The 17,219-nt window shown below is 37.3% G+C and overlaps 1 protein-coding gene across 1 annotated transcript in view; it reads left to right on the top strand.

Moving 5' to 3' along the window:
- Positions 1 to 17,219, top strand: part of PXDN (peroxidasin) — a 90,004-nt gene that overhangs the window by 37,314 nt on the left and 35,471 nt on the right. The window contains exons 4-11 of the mRNA XM_086461541.1: positions 425 to 496; positions 7,644 to 7,715; positions 8,298 to 8,369; positions 10,417 to 10,586; positions 11,920 to 12,037; positions 14,163 to 14,332; positions 15,255 to 15,527; positions 16,855 to 16,971. Coding sequence (XP_086317667.1) covers positions 425 to 496; positions 7,644 to 7,715; positions 8,298 to 8,369; positions 10,417 to 10,586; positions 11,920 to 12,037; positions 14,163 to 14,332; positions 15,255 to 15,527; positions 16,855 to 16,971 — 1,064 coding nt within the window. The remainder of the gene's footprint in view (positions 1 to 424; positions 497 to 7,643; positions 7,716 to 8,297; positions 8,370 to 10,416; positions 10,587 to 11,919; positions 12,038 to 14,162; positions 14,333 to 15,254; positions 15,528 to 16,854; positions 16,972 to 17,219) is intronic.

Genomic DNA, 17,219 nt, shown 5'->3' with positions numbered 1-17,219 from the left:
CAGTATTCAGATGAGATATTTTAAAGAGAACAAGAGGCCAATGGCATCCCCAGTGTGTCCTGGTAAAGGCACTTCTGATGCAATTCTGTCCCATTGAGTGGAATTTATTTTGACTTTTGGCAAGTCCACCAAGAAACCGAGGGGCAAAGAAACAGTAAGTAATGAGTGAGCACTGGGAAGCCCAAGACCATCTGAGTGACAGCCTCAGGGCCTACAAGGCCCCAGACTTTTGTCTTTCCTGGCAAACATTTGGTATGAAATCTCAAGGACAAAGTATTTTTATGTGTATGTGTTTAGGTTTTGTTTTGTATTTTTTTCCTAATATGTAGTTGAAAAACTGTCGTCATGTCAACTTAATTCTTCTTTTCCACCTTCATGTAGCTCTTGTTTGTGTACTAATATTACTGATTGTTTCTTGTTTCAGCTATTTGTACAAGAATGAAATCCAGTCAATTGACAGGCAAGCATTTAAAGGACTTGCCTCTCTAGAACAACTGTAAGTGCCTTTTCTCTTCTGTGCTGTCATCTCTATGGTTCCCCTGCAGAGGAAAAGTGCACGCCTTGATCGTACATCCTGCCTGCATGCTCTGCATGTCTGCGCTCCCTAGGTTGTTAGGCAGAGAGCCCTGTAATCATTTGCATGTGAAAAAACACGATTGATCTCTGTGTCAGATTCCTCATTTCTATGTTTGTCTTTTATTTGTGATTTGCATTCCTGGTGTCCCTATACATTGTTAAATAGCTTTGACAAAGAAGCAGCATTGTGGAAAATGTTGAAAACTAATGTGTGTTGCTTAGAGACAGATTCTGGTTCCATTTCTGTAGGTTTTATAACATTGCAATTCCTTTGACTGTAGCAGTTACTTTGTTTTATGCAGCATAACTAAAGCTGGATTAGTCTTTTGAAGTTCAACCCGGTTTTATTATATTTTAAAACAAGAAGAGATTTTAAAGTTAAAACCTTAGTATTCTTGATATGTGTTAATCATTGAGATATACCAAAAAGTAAGAAAGTTCATTGTTTGTAATGTAGATGTTTCAATAATATCTTCTAGAAAGAGTAATTAAAATCATACTTCTTTTCCTGTATAGTGACTAAAGAATAATTTCTATTAAAAATAATTAAAAATGCAGTCCTTAGAATGACAAAAACTGATTGTAAAGATTCCATTAAGTTTAACTAGATTTTGTTTTATAATCAGAAAGCATTGCTATACTTTCATTGTGGTAAAGTTTAGAAAAATAGAAAGAGCTATAAATGCATAGCTATTTCACAGTTTGGCTGACTAATAACAGTGCCAGACCAATGAGTTTTGTAGCATATAAATTTGGGGGGGCTGAATATTTTTATTCTAGAATCAACATGAATTTTGAAAATCCTGACAGTTGTCAGTGTATTATAAATTTTCTATATGTACCGGTTTCGTTGTTACTGTAAGCCTCTGGTAGATGTTAGTGGACACAGTGTGTATCTGAAATAAAATAACACTTTGGATGGGTACAAAATCATACAAAGTCATTTTAGAGGGCAATAGATGCCTTTTGAATGTAAAGCTTCTATATAAAACAAAAGTGATGATTATAAAACATATATAAATGTCATTTGTTTCCTTAATGCTTTTCTCTTCCTCTTTCTCCTACTCTAGAAATCATTACTGCAGCATTTTGCCAGCTACTGGTAGGGCTTACTTGCATGCTAATAGCAATGCTTATTTTCTGTGTAGAATTTTATTGAGGCCCATTTCTTGAATTACTAATGCTCCCAGAATAATATTCTTTCCCATGCCACGAGCCTGATGCCACAAGCAGCGACAGTTGTCTTTTTTTTTTTTTTCTTTCGCTATGTTTCCCGTTGATCTGTGTTATGACTGAAAAACCCAAATCACTTTGGAATATTAACACCTTCTGAGTATACTTTTCCACTGGGTTGCAGTTAAGCCTCTCTGCCTGCAGTGATATCACACTGTATGAGCTTCAGCTCAAACTTGAGATATCAACATTATTCTGTATGAAATTAAGTTTTAAGCAGGGTTTGAGCCTTATCTCTGGCTGGGAAGTATGTAAACGGAGTGTGCACAGTCGCTGCTCAGTGGCTGCCCTTGTGCCATGGCAGCAGTTGCTGGGAGCAGCGCCTACAGCTGGTCTAGTGAGCTGCCGGGATGGGGTTACTGCCCTGCTGAGTGCACATCAGAAAGCTCGCTTCTTTTAGAGCCCTTCCCTGGGGCAGATCTTAAAAAGAAGGCTTACCGTGTGTGGAAACGGGAGCACAGGAAGCCAGTGGCAGGCCTGGAAATAAATGTAATGGACAGTGTTCATTGAGATTTGCTGTTTGAGAGATTTGTCTTTTATGCATCTTTAGCATAAAAATAGGTTCTGACTCTACAGAGTCAGTTTTATCACATTATCTTTGAAGAAAGACTGTGCTCATAAGACAAAAATTAATCTTTGTGAACAAGTTCCCAAGTCCTCTAACCTCACTTTGGGACTGTATCCACTACTGAGTCGATGTTTCTGCATCTGAGGCTTCTTTGGCCACAGGTTGTCATTTTGCTACTGGATGTGTTGACTCAGCCAAATGCTCTTCTCAATGCTCAGCAGAGTTCTCAGAAGTAGATTTTGTGGTCCACATCTCAGGAAAAGACTTGATCCAGAGTAATTTTAATTTCTTCAACCCTAATGAAACTGATAGTTGCTTTTTTTTTTTAAAAAAAAAAAAAAAAAAGAACAGCAAAGCAAACACTTTTCTGGTTTTTTTTGGTGTTTTTTTGGTTGTTGTTCATTGAGAGAACCTATAAATATGGTTTGATTTAGGAGGTCTTTTGTATGTATAAAGGAAGAAAAAACCCCAGTATTTACTGCGGCTGGCAGGATTCTTCTTAAAACTCTGCAGCGGAATTCTTAGCTGCTGATATAGTAGAAATATCTTTTTCTTTGGGAATTTCTGCCAAGGGAATAAGGTCTTTGAATCAGATATCGAAACTTGCTTGTGCTAGAGTAAATTCTGAAAAAACTTGGCAGTTTTAGATGCTCAACCACACTGATCCATACACACTTGGTCACCTAACTCTTCAGTCATGGCAGGGCATGAAGGGAGAAAGTCTGCTGATGAAAAGTAGCCTCTTAGTACCGGTTTAGACCCTGATAAATCTGCAAGACATATGTTTGGGTCTGGCAAATGTGACACAAAGCTGCAGGAAACTTGCATTTTTTTCGGAGCAGCAGCCGGAAGGCAGCCAGAGCACCCAAAAGGCAACTGGCTCTGTACGCTTGCGCTTAGACAACCCCTATATGCCTCTATTATGCCTGTGCTTAGACAAATGAATCCCATCTGAAATGTCACAAATACCTGGCTTGGGAGGTCATGAATTTGCTGTATCTGGATCCCAAGATCTAGCTCTAAATGCAGTCTGTTTACAGATGTGTGTACATTGCTTTTCTTCCAAATATCTGCTATATTTTTTGAGATCTCAGCTTAAGGGCTGTATGTATCAGGGACAAAAAGTGTTCTCTGCAGTCCTTAACTAGTGTGATCTCCAAATACTAATGAAATTATTTAAATCTGTTTACCTAATCTTAGTGGAATACTAATTATGCATTTTCTTTTGACTTTCATATTAACATACTGATTTTGCTTTTTATAAGCTGTTATTATTAGAGTTTGTGTACATATTTTGGGGAAAATTAATAGATAAAAACATTATTTTACTCATAATGATGCCGCTTGTTATATTGATTTTATTTCCCCCAATTCAATTTTCAGTAGCTTTGAAATGTTGCTATGAATTTTTTAAAGTTTTATATTACAAAGAGTTCCTGGTTTTTGCATAACTGTATGTGAGCATTTTATGCACATTTAACACAGTGAAGCCTGATTAAGGTCTCATTGCTGCTAAAAATACCTATGGTAAGGAATAATGAAAGAGAATTAGTTAATAAACAAACCCAAAATGTATGAAAGGGGCCTTGAAAAGTATATCCATATTATTCTGAAATAAGATCAGCTAGGTACAACAAACCTAGATGACTGGAAACAGATATTTATTTAACCTTATTGAAGAGTCTTTAAAGACAGGATTCAGTAATTTCCTTGAGTATCCTGTTCCAATATTTTGTATCATTACTTTAACTTCTTATATAAATCTCTTTCCTTGTGGTTTAAGCCTGTTACTTCCTATTGTACCCCCAGGCAGGGAAAGCTCTTTGATAAATGTGGGAAAAATATGTTTGTTCATTCTCTTTCAAATAATCACAATGGCAAACATGCTATTTAAGTATTCAGAACATAGATTATACTCAACTAATGGATTTTAAGTACTTCCCCAAAGATGTGAAGATACTATTAGAAATGAACAAGTGGCATATATGGTAAAAGTAATCCTCTGCAAAAATATTATGCTACAGAGGATATAATCCTAAATTTAGTGCTGTGAAAAATGCCATTGGGACTGAATTTTAGCGTAAATGTTCATCCTCCAAGACTGATAATAACAAACAGAAAATCTGTACAGTGCTTATTTGATCAAATCTTTATCTTCATCTAGGTGTGTTTGGTTTGGACTTCTTTTTCCTTCAAGTATTTCCTTTCCTTGTATTTCATCCTTGATAGTGAATTCAGAATTAAAAAAAGAAGCCACAGGGATATTTAAAAATCACTCTTGCGTACTTTTTCTTTAATTTTTGATTATGAAGGTCTTTTTAATATTGAATTTGTTACATTGTACTACAATATTTAAGAGTGTTTTATACTCTGAACATAAAAGATTTCTATAAAGACATGTCAGTATGAGATTATTTCCTGAATATTATTACCTTTAAGGTGAATTTTCAGTCCAAGAAATTATCATATTAAAATATTAAAAATCCTTTAAAAAAGCATTAGTGTGCTACATAGAAGAAAAGAATGTAAGTGATAAACCTAAGTGATAAAATGTGATTAAAGCTTAGATTGTAAAGCCAAGGATTTTTTATTATTTTTATTGTAGATTTACAATGCAATCTGGTTTCTGCAACTTTTTTTTTAGAATTACACTTGTTGCTAATTACTTTGTCCACGTATTTAACACCTTGTTCTGTTCATAAAAATCGTGACAAGTTGTTCGGAACATTTTTGAAGTGATAATTTAAAGACCTGCAAACCCCAACTAACCTGTCATATGAAGCAGTTAAAAGTATTTTCCAGTTGCAGTTCATGATTTGATTTTTTGAACTACTTGGGCAGCATGATTTCTGATGAGGTGAAGTTAACTGTCATGATGTTCTTCAGTGCCTGAATTATTGTAGTTATATTTCTGATGATTTGAGGTTGTAAACAAGGCAAGGCTTATAACAGAAGTATTGTTTTAATTAGAGTGATTAATTAGGCTGGGAAAACAAGATGAGTTTTCAGGCACATGAAGTATTCTTTACATCTGTTATTATAGTAGTCTTGACTACTAAACAGCAGTTATGAGCTGTTGCTTTGAGTTTGATGATGTATACATCGCTTAAACCATCTGAGTGAGAGAGATATCCTTTCTTTTTCTCTCTTTCCTAATTTCACCTCTGATCCATGGACCTGAAGAAGGGGTGGTGTGTCTGCTTTTACCAACATTATTTGTTGTTCTAGTAAGAGGTATAACTTGTACCTACAAATCTTGCCTTGTCAATGCCAAAGAAGCACAAGAGATTAATTTATTGTGCAAATAAGGAGATACATTTGCAAGGTGCTTATGAATTGCGAAAATGCAAGTAGAATTAACAAAGATAAAAAGGAAAAAATCCCTATTGGCTGCACAAGAAGCAGTATATGTAATTTTTGCCAAAATCAAAGCTGCTTTAGAAGCAATAACAAACCCTATAGTTGTGCCCAGTTTTTCCATTCGTCCTTTTTCACCACAGTGATCCCCAACTAGCCTTGCCCCCTCCCATATGCTGCTGGTGCTGGGGAGGTGGGTGAGCAGAGCCCTGGCTCCTGGCAAAGCTGTGCCTGCCCACCTCATGGCAGAGCCCTGTCTGAGCAGCGGATACCATCCTGCTGGTCCTTCATCAGGGCTGGACCTGACTGAGGTCTCTTTTCTCTCCACTGGCGGTTCAAATGAACCTTGTGGGACGTATCTGCCTTGGAGCTGTCTGTCTTAGATGAAATTGGCCTGTATTTTCGAAAGGGAGACAAAGGCTGGCAGGCATAGCATGATTACGCACCTCTTGTTTCCTTATGCAAACAGGATCATACTCCGTGCTCACTACAACATGTGGCAACGCATTGCACTGGCAGTAAGCAGACTTGACACTCATGATGTGTCTGATCACATCCATGCTGATTTATTGGCTTTTTCTCTGGTCCCCGTTCATTGCTCCCTGGCATCACTCGCTGGCTCGTGCTCGGGCCGTGCTGCTGCTGGCGGGGGATCTGGGAGACTGCCAGGCACGTGCCTGGCTTCCCCGCCACACGCGCCTTGCAGGGCTCACTGCAACGACTCTCGGCCGTAATCACCGCTTGTTCCCGCTTCCCTCTCCGTGGCCACCATTCGGCTCAGGTCAGGGTGGTGTTTCAGTACAAGGGAGTTCCTGCGTCCTTTTACTTTTCATGCTGAAGGATTGATTTTTCAGGAGATTTTGGGGTCTGAGATTTTCTTTATTTTTAAATGATGAACTTTTTTTTTCTTCAACCCACAGTGATTTCTGTACATGCACATTCTCCAGATGTTCCTGAGTTAGTCAGAGGTTGAATAGGAAACTTTAGGAGGTTTGGATACATTTGGAAATAATCAGGATCCAAAGTCTATAAATCATTTTCACAGTTCCTTGTGCAAGTCTTATCAATTACTTCTTTTCTCATCCGCAATGTTACGGAGTGCCTCCACGACATAGTTGAGACTGGAATGATCCTGCCTTTGCAGTCCATTTTCACAGCAGTTACAGATTAATAATCTGGTTAATTAATTTGTGACATTAGACTTTTTCAGTTTTACAGGATTAGCAGCTGTGTGATATTTGTTTCTGTGTAATATTAATAGCTTACATAAGCATCCACAGAGCATTAGAACAGCTGTGGTGGTGAATTGTATACCAATTGCTGGGAAGCCCTTCGTCTAAAAAGGAGTCAAATCAAACTTGGTTTTAGATTATGAATTTTGGCTTTTGAGAGCGTTCATAGCTTCAAATGCCACTATGCATGGACTAAAGGAGGTTATGTCTTAGCATCTTTTGAAATTTTCACTCAATGTGATAGCAACGAAAACAGTTCCCCTCTAAAAATGTTATTCTGTTTTCTCAACAACATGCAACATTTTCCTGTAAAAAATAAAAATTTTCTAGTGAAAATTAGTCTCGGCAAAAGTGTGTTCAAAGTAGTATCTCCAAAATCTCCAAAGTAATGGTTTTCAAACACTTTTTTTTTGCACGTATATGTAGACACACACACACAAACACACAGACACACGACACAAACACACACACTACATAGTTGTCTGCAAACCATTCTGTTTGTCATGTCTTGTATTTCTCAGATTCAAGTACAGAACTCAGATGATAACAGAAGAAAGTTAAACCACTACATTACTATCACCATTTAGATGTGTAAACAATAACAAATGCTTTATAATATTTCAGCTTCATTAAGAAAACTGTTTCAGTATTTTTCTTTTTGTTTAACGTATTTTCAGGTATCTGCACTTTAATCAAATAGAAACGTTGGAACCTGAATCCTTTACCCATCTTCCAAAACTTGAAAGGCTGTAAGTTTATTTTTCTTGGGGTAAGATTCAGAAGTCAGCTGCTACTTTGTTTGCATTAAATCAAATGTTTGAAATTGGAAAATGATATTTTTATCGTTCTCATAGATTATTTTCAATCCATATTTTTAATTGTAACTACTACATAGCCTTTGCCAAGAACACGTTGGTCAGGCAGAAGTAAGCATTGCCTCTGGTATATTTTTTTATTGCAAAACTATTCCCCAAAGAGCTGTGATCAATGTTTGTCCTAAAATAGATGTTATGAATGGAGAAGTAGAAGATTTATATTATGACTTTTATTTATTTATTTATTTTTAGTTTCTCATTTGAATGCTTATGAACTCCCTTCCTTTTGATTACTTTATCTTTTTATGGCTTCTTTTTCCCCGTATGGATACACCACATACACCTTGGAGGCCACTTAAAAATTAGGAGCCAATGAATTGCTGAAAAATATTACTTTATTTATTCATTTATTTTGTAAAATTACTTCCTCTTAAAGGAATTTCAGAAAACTATAAATGAAATGAGTACATCTTGAAATCCGAATTATTAAGAGCATATTTCTGTGCTTTTCAACAGATTTTTGCATAACAACAGAATAGCTCATTTGATTCCTGGAACATTTAGTCACTTAGAATCTATGAAGAGACTGTAAGTAAACTGAATTACTACTGAAATAAAGAAAGCTTAAGTAATCTAATTATACTGTATCTCATCTTGCAGTATTTATCTTCCTTGCAAATGCCTTTCATTGTGTAATAGTTTTAAATATTAAATAATATTTCCTAAGCTGTGCTCCAGTTGTTTATGCACATAGATTGAGACCATTTCTTCATATCCTACTCTGTTTAGTGACTGACTAAATCCTTTTGTTTGTTTGTCTTGCAATTATTTGTAATCATATGGTCTTGTTTTGTAGACTAAATAGTCTACATGGATCCTTCTTTGGTGGTTTTTGTTTGTTTGTTTGTTTTGGGGGGTTTTCCCCCTTCTTGTCTATGTCTAACTGGGTGATCCTTCTATGGTGTCTTTCAATATTTGATTATTTTGTTATTTTCTTTTAATTGTTTTACTTGTCTTTGTCTGATGATAAAAACATAGAATCATGTAATCATTAGGTTGGAAAAGACCTTTAAAATCATCAAGTACAACCATTAACCTAACAATGGTTTAAGAACGTAAGTATTACTTTCAAAAGCAGCTACAGAAGCCAGTTCTTGAAATGCCATCAGCTTGGAAAATTCTTAGTCCCTCAGTAGCATTTGAAAACTTGAACTCAGTTGTTATTGAGTACCATAGTAAGGTGGCTTTCAGAGGGTTTTCTATCCCTCATTTTGGATCTCCACGGATCTAGGATAAACAGTCTTTAAATTATCCAAGACTGCTGTTTTGAGAAGGGCAGTCATGCATCCATACCTTTCTTTCCAAGGGGACTGCTGAGGGTGTGCTGTGCAGCAAGTCACAGCGCTAGCTCAACTGGGAAATCGGGTCGCAAGGGACATAACAGGAATGTGGTCCTGCTGGTTTAGGACAGTTGTGAAATCATACCTTTAACTATGGGAAAAATGCAGAATAAAGTAAATTTTGATAATGTACGAACCTTCCAGTAGTAGCAGCTTCATTCATAGCTCTTTTAAATTCTTGTGGAGTTCAAGCGAACAGAAAGGGATGAATCTTCACATAATTCCTAAGTAAAGGGGAATTTAATAGTGGCTAATAGTGAAACAGGACACTCGGCTAGACTGACCTGGTGTCCTCTGACCTGGGACAGCTTATCCCTAAAGGTCACATCATGACTTTTGTGTTCCGGATTTAAATTCTACCAGTAACATCTGATATACTGGAAGACATTTGTACAGTAACTTTTAAAATAGTTTTGCTTATTCTTGCATGTTTTTTGTATGAGAACAGGGAAGAAATAATATCTGGACATTTGTACAAGAGGATAAAAAAATATATTAAAAGACAAAATGATCAAAAAGTTTACTACCCCTAAAGATGCACCAAACTGAATTTGCTTTGCCATGCAATTTTATTTCTAATATATTAAGATATCTGTACTTTTTTTTTTTTTTTTTTTCCTAAAAAGCCCTCCACCAGAAAGTGCGGTGCTCCACATAGTAACAGGGCCCTTCACTACTGGAAAGAAAGTCAACAGAGTTTATGGGTTCTCGTTATCTGCAATAGGCAGGTGTTTTATGAAGTTACTGACCCACTGAACTCAACAAGAGCTTAATGCTTAAATAAAACTGTGAGTCTTTGTCTCAGTTGCCTGATTAGCAGAATGGGAAGTTGTAAAAATGTCAGGTTAGCTGTGAAGTTACTAAGTAATAAGTACTAAACAGAAAAAAAATGTGGGGAGAATGGTATAAGGTCCTTATTTAAGCAAAGTTTGAATAACATGTAATTAGAACCTGATTTATTCACTGGATGCTGATGTTAAAAAAGAAATGTCATTTAGATGCTTGCTGTGTTGAACACAGTCCTACCCGTGCAGTGAAAATAATGTGCATTTTTGTAATAATGACTACCAGAATGCCAGAATGCGTATAAGCCTGTGACCGTCACCTGTATTCCATTTTGCCCGTCATCTGTATTCACAGGTAAAGGTGCTGCTGGTACTGCACAACCATTTTGATCCTAGCAAAATAGTCGAAGCTTGCTAACAGCTGTTGTGGCTGCTTCTTGTTTTGTGCAGGCGTTTGGATTCAAATGCTCTTCACTGTGACTGTGAAATCCTGTGGCTTGCGGAGCTGTTGAAGACGTACGCAGAGTCGGGTAATGCTCAAGCAGCAGCTACCTGTGAGTATCCACGAAGGATCCAAGGAAGATCAGTGGCCACAATAACACCAGAAGAACTTAACTGTGGTGGGTTTGCCACTTCCCAATGGATTCTTTAATGTGTTACATGTCCCTAAACTGTATTTTTGTTGTTGTTGTTTTGTTAGAATTTGTTGTTGTGTTCTCTTTGATAACGCTGACCACATCTGGTCCATATTGGTTCTTTCCAGAAATCTCCCTATGTTTCTTCTCAGTTTTTGTATGCTTCTGACCGAACTGATTACTTTTACCCCTCAATCTATCTTCAATGAAATAAATATAGCCATGTTTGAAAGTTCTCCTTGAGGAACTAAATGCGATTATCTGGAAAGAGTTCATTTTTCCATTTTGTATTTCAGTTTTGATCATAAAAGTATTGTTAACTAGGGTCTTTGGTGTTACGTTAATATTGTTTGGTGTCCTTTATTCCTTTCTGTACAAGCGAAAGGGAAGAAAGAAGAATTGCTCCCCATTTTACACATCTTGTTAAAAACTCTTGTTGATATTATTGGAATATGGGTCGGGCCACTGGATTTCTTTTTTACTCAGATGTATTTAACAGAGCACCCTGCACAGGTGCTGAGATCCTCTGTCACTGAAGGATTAATGGATAAGCACTTTTATTATAATCCTTTTGTTCCTCTGTGTTTCTTCAGCCTAGTGATGCAAAGGCTTGGCCCTGTGGGCACCCTGGTGCTTGGCCCTGCACCTCTTCTGTTCAAAAATCAAAATGCAGTTTTCTCATCAAGCTATGGGCATTTGCCTGCCCAGCCACATGATGAGGCCAAGATAAGTAAATTGTCCTTTTGGTTATGTATTGGATATAATTCTGATCATGAGGATTATGACCATAAGTGCCTACAAGGTTCTTGAAAAAGGTAGTACAAAGGGGATTTGGTGCAAGAATAATTCACATGGCATCCTACCAGCTCTCTGCACATCTAAGGAGCCGGAATATGGAAACTGCAGGAAGCAAGCTGGAAAAATTATTCTGTAGGAGGCAGGTTAGGCACTGATACTTATCTAGAGGAAGTTATTTTAAACGGCACTTGTGCTTGCTGCTTTAAAGTTTTTCCTTCATGAGCAAATTGAGCCTTTGTTCAAATAAATAAAACTACTACTTTAGAACCTGATACAAATTTGCACAATCCATTTCCAGTCTGCTAAAAGGTCCTAAGGAACAATGGAGGAGGTCAGAAAGCCTGCAGTCACTTTTGTGTAAGGAAAAGTGCATTTAATCCTGATTAAGCATATAAGTATTTTAAATTAAAGAATTAGTGAAAAATATTTTCCTACAAGATGTATGGAATTTTTTTATTTACCATTCTTTAGTAGTTTTAAAACAAGTAAAAGTTACTTACATGTTTTATTGTTGATACAGAGAGGCCAAGAATTACATCAGAGCCTCAGGATGTGGACGTTACCTCAGGGAATACAGTGTATTTCACTTGCAGAGCTGAAGGCAATCCTAAACCAGAAATTATCTGGCTTCGAAACAAGTAAGTTTCAAAGAGGAAGAGAGAAACTTTTTCTAAGTATGTTTGTCTGGGTGTGTGTACATTTCTGGGTGCATGTCTACACACATTACATGTTAATATATGGAATAATTACAGCAGAAATTTATTGTAATTAAAAGTGTATGAAATAATGGCCGAGATCTGTTTTATTAGCAATTCTAAACACTTAAGAGCTGATAACTTCAGAAAATATTAATCCATTACTATAATACTATTGGTAAGATTTTTCGACTGTAGTTATTCCTGCAAAGTTGCTCACACCTGTAAAACTAAAGCATTTATATGCAAGTGCCAGGCAATCCAATATGGATGTGTTGCACATGCAGTTTGCAGGTTAGCTACTGTTTGCATACATTTTGAGGCAGAGCAAAAGCTACTTTTTTAAAGGACTCCAGCTGGATAAGTATTAGGTTTCAGAGAAGGTCTTCCTTGAGCCCCAGCTCCTTAGAGGCAGCTTTCCTCTGAGGTGTAGCTCCATTATGGGAGAGGTAAAAGAGATTAATTTTCAGACTCTCCAGAGTGGTGCTTATATCATAGGATTGTACAGCAATTCAGGTTGGAGGTGATCTCTGGAGGTCTCCAGTGGAGCTTTATGCTCAAAGCAGGATCATACCACCTTGCTTTATCCATTTGGGTCTTAAAAGCCTCCAAGGATGGAGGTAGCACAAACTTTCTGGGCAACCTTCTCCATTGCTTCTCCTCACTGCTTAGGGGATTGAAGGAAGGGCCTATAAAGGATGTGTGTCTTTCAGCAGCCCAAGAGACAGCCTGCTGCAGAGTGGCTGCTCAAGCTCTGCCCAGAGCCTGGCTCCTTCCAGCAGCACTGGGCACAGAATGGCTGAACCAGCCACATGGCAGCACATTGCCCTCCGCCTTAAACTGCTGCGAATTTGTGATGCACAAATGAATTGTTAATTACAACTAGCTTAATCAGACTTTGGCTTAATAATGCCCTTATGCAAATCGAGAAGCTGATCTGGAAAATACATTTCCTCACATTTTAGATTAGCAAATGAACCATTTTAATTTGTTAGTTGCTGATAAAATGAAACAATGTAGAGTCCTAGTTCTGTAGCTTTCTGCTGATGTCAGTGAGAACCCCATGTGCAGCAAGGGTACAGTGTTTATGGAGTATGTCAAGAACAGAGCCTTGAACTTGGATGGTATAATTGTTTCATTAAAATTTTCTTTGGCTCGTGTACTTTTTATAATAAACAAAAAAAACATGTATTCAGAATACACATATGAAAGAGTTTTAAGAAGAAATTTGAGCCTGGGGTGTGGGATTATTGACTCTGGCTTGTTTCCTGGCTGCATGAATGAGAGCAAAGCTCTTTGCAAGGTAGTTGAAGATGGCAAGATTTCAGTCAAAAGCCGTTGACCTGTTGAGCAGTATGTTGAATAGATCAGCAGGCTGGGTTTTGTACATAGGGGGTTAGATCTCATCCCTCCTCTGTGCTTTCTTCATCATGTAGTGAGGGATGGAGCGAGAAACAGTTCATTTGATAAAAACTCCTGACCGTTCTTAATTAGTGTTACAGAAATGCATCCGTGACATAGCCTGAAGACCTGATCTTATGTTTCAAGCCAGTACAAATTATGATGAGGTCCATTAGTGCTCCTTGAGCAATCCAGACAGAGTTTGGCACAAAGATGGCTTTATAGCAACTAACCCCTCTCCTAGTAGAAAGTATCTTGAGTGTTGAACTTACATGATATACTTCCAGTGGAAACATTTTAAATTGATTTGCCAGTTAGAACAGACTTCAATGAAAATGAGACCAGGTATGTGTATTTTGTTCACTTGTTTCCCCTATAAGCTTTTACTCATGAAAGTATTTTGGTTTTTCATTTTGAAGATGTAATATCTGCATAAGCAAAATTGGTTCATTTTTTGTTTTTCCTCTTCTTCTCTTTAGGAGAAAACTAGAAGTTTTATTAATTCCCTTAATACTGTAAAACTGCCCCCGCCCCCTCCTCCCCCATCCCCCCCCTGCCCCCCGCCCCTGCAATTTATTTTGGGTAATATATTTTGGGGTTTATTATTTGGTAGTTTTCTGTGCTTGTGATTTAAAGGTTTAAGTCCAGCAGATTCTTTTCTTCGCAGTAATGAGCTCAGTATGAAAGAAGATTCCCGTCTAAACTTGCTAGATGATGGCACGTTAATGATTCAGAATACTCAAGAAACAGACCAAGGCATTTACCAGTGCATGGCAAAAAATGTGGCTGGAGAAGTGAAAACTCAGGAAGTTACTCTTAGATACTTTGAGTCACCAGGTAAAGAACATTGTTTGAATTTTGCATTCGGATAGAGAATTGTTTTCGTAATAAGATTGATAAAAATAAAGTGCTTTGGCTCTTGCATGTTCTTGATGTGTAGATTTCTTGTGCTTGGGCATCTTAAGAACTAGATCATGAAGTTATAATATCCGTGGAACAAACATGCAAATCGGCCAGTTAATTAGTATGTTTATGGTAGCATGCAATTCTGATGATTGTCTTGTAGGCTGTTCGTGGAAGGGTTAGGAAAAGAGGCCATTGCATCGTGATGTTGCTCGGTGCAATAATATTTTCTCTGAATACCTGAAAACCACAAGCTTCTGAACAGGCCACTCATGAAAGCTTTGGCACACCCTGGGCATCCGTCCTTGCTCAGGAGGTTTTTAGGTCTGTCTAGCCAGAGCTTCATGTTTGCAAGCACTAAATTTCTGTCCAGGACTGTAATGTTTTTAAATTCCAAACTTTGCTGTGAGAAAATTTTGTTTTAACACTCAGGATCAGGTGAGCTTAAAATGTCACTGCAAAGTACACATGTAGTTGGGAAAAGTTATAAAATGTAGCTTAATCAGTTTTGTCTTTTTGTGCATTTATAGCAATTTTTAGCCAGTTTGTTTTCTGGGTCTCTCTGTCTACGCCTCTGAAGAGACCTTTATCAAGATCAGCAAATGAGAAGGAAATATTTGAAAATTGTTTTAATGAGAGTTAAGATTGTATGAGCTTTTATATTTTATCTATTGGTATTTATAAATGTCTGCAAAAAGATCAGGCTTAAAGCAAGGCAGAGTTTGCACCAAGATTAGAAATATGTTGGAACAAAGCTATTAAAAAACACCTAGATTCTCCAAACTATTGCAATATTCAGCTAAATTAGTGCTATCTGAGCTAAAAGTCATATTTAGGCATCACTCTTTTCTCACAGCCCGGCCAAGTTTTGTGATTCACCCACAAAATACTGAAGTGCTAGTTGGAGAGAGTGTTACCTTGGAGTGCAGTGCAACCGGGCACCCTCAGCCACGAATTACCTGGACCAAAGGTGACAGAACGCCTTTACCAAGTGACCCTCGTGTCACGATAACTCCGTCAGGAGGACTTTACATACAAAACGTGAAGCAGGAAGACAGTGGCGAGTATACCTGTTTTGCAACTAACAGCATAGATAATATCCATGCGACAGCGTACATCATCGTCCAAGGTGGGTAATTTTAAACTAGGAGTAACATGCTGTAAAACATATTAGGAAGAGTATATTACTTTGAATTGTGTGGGTTTGTCTTTTTTTCTGAATTATCAGAGCTGAACTAAAGCCATAAGAGTTTTTTCTTTTAATTACACTATTCTAGTGTAGTCCATAGGAAAATTGCTTTACATTTCACTCAGAGTAAGCTATTATATACTAATTCTCTGAAAGTTGTTTCATTGATTATTCTTAGAAGTTAATAATTGGTGCTTTGAAATGTTTATTTCTTATTACAGTTTGTTTGCCTGTAGGAATAAACATATAGTGTCAAATTTGTTGGGGGATTTCTGTAACAGGCAGCAATCCTAGAGAGTGCTGGAGTTGTGCCTGGGGTACTAGAAATGGAGTTATGAGTAGAGGTCTGTGCTGCCTTTCTTTTGTAGACACTTCAGTGAATGTGGGAACATTTTCTGCTGATTTTCATGGAAACTATCACTCTGCCAGCTGAGGTGTTAGCATAGCTTTTCTGCAAAATAAAAGTCAAAGTACTCTAACTTACTGTGATTGCGATAATTTTGGTATTGTATGTCAATAATATGAACCTAAAATTTTTTAAGAACAATGTATCAAAAGCCTCCTATATATATGGAGGATACTTTTGCAAATGTTTTCATGCTGGAACTTCTATTTGCAAAACATTTTGAGTAACGTATAAATTTAAGTTTGTTTCTGTTCTCATGTTAAGATCTCTAGTGGGCAAATGGTTTAGATTGTAAATGCTTTGTTAGTGAGTTCAATTTTTTAAAGCTATGCAAAACAGCTTGTCCATGTGGTTTATTCATTTATTATTCACCAATGAATGATTTTGTTTTAAGAGCTGAAGAAATTACTTCTCCTACTGATACTGCAGAAATTGGCCCACACTCCACTCACTGCTTTCCTTTTGTATAAAGAAGAAAACAAGCAGCTCAGGATGGTTTTGACTACATTGCATTTTCTTCGCAATTTAGCTGAGGAATTTTTGAGAGAAAGAGAAGCTATTTTTAATCCAGGGAACACTGTTTGATTCTACAGGTCTTACCATACCTCTTATTTTGGATCTACGGCAGTAGATCCCAGAGGCCTTCACTGACACCAGGGCCAGGTTGTGAGGGAGATGTTCCTGATGCACTAGTGGTTGCCCTAACTCTCTGTCCTGTAGTGGTCACAATATAAAAAAGTCCTATTAACATGTCTTTTCCCACCAATGTGAGCTATTCAAGAAACACAGGAAACAGTATGTCATTTCAGACAGTTGTGCATTTTTCAGGTTTTTTTAACCAGTTTATTTTCTTTTCTGTAGCTCTACCTCAGTTTACTGTCACTCCTCAAGACAAAACAGTGATTGAGGGACAAACTGTTGATTTCCCTTGTGAAGCACAAGGCTATCCCCAGCCTGTTATTGCCTGGACTAAAGGAGGTAAGTGTGTTTTGGTTTTGCTTTTAAACTACTAGGATAGTTTATCTGTGAATTTGGAATCACTCATGCATTGAAAGGAATTGCATGTATTTGTTTATATGCTTCAGTCTCTGAAGGAAAGAGGGCTCATCTCTTTCTGCTTTAGCTAGAGAAGGCAAGGTGTCCCACAGAACCTAGCTGCCCAAACATTTTTCATTATCCAGTAAAAGAGTCTCTAAAATATGTGTCTTCATAATAGATTCCCAATA

This window comes from Leptosomus discolor, chromosome 2, assembly GCF_034619465.1.
Source record: "Leptosomus discolor isolate bLepDis1 chromosome 2, bLepDis1.hap2, whole genome shotgun sequence".
Lineage (NCBI taxonomy): Eukaryota > Metazoa > Chordata > Aves > Leptosomiformes > Leptosomidae > Leptosomus > Leptosomus discolor.
The sequence above is the reverse complement of the archived record's forward strand: the minus strand, read 5'-3'. Positions and strand labels throughout refer to the sequence as shown.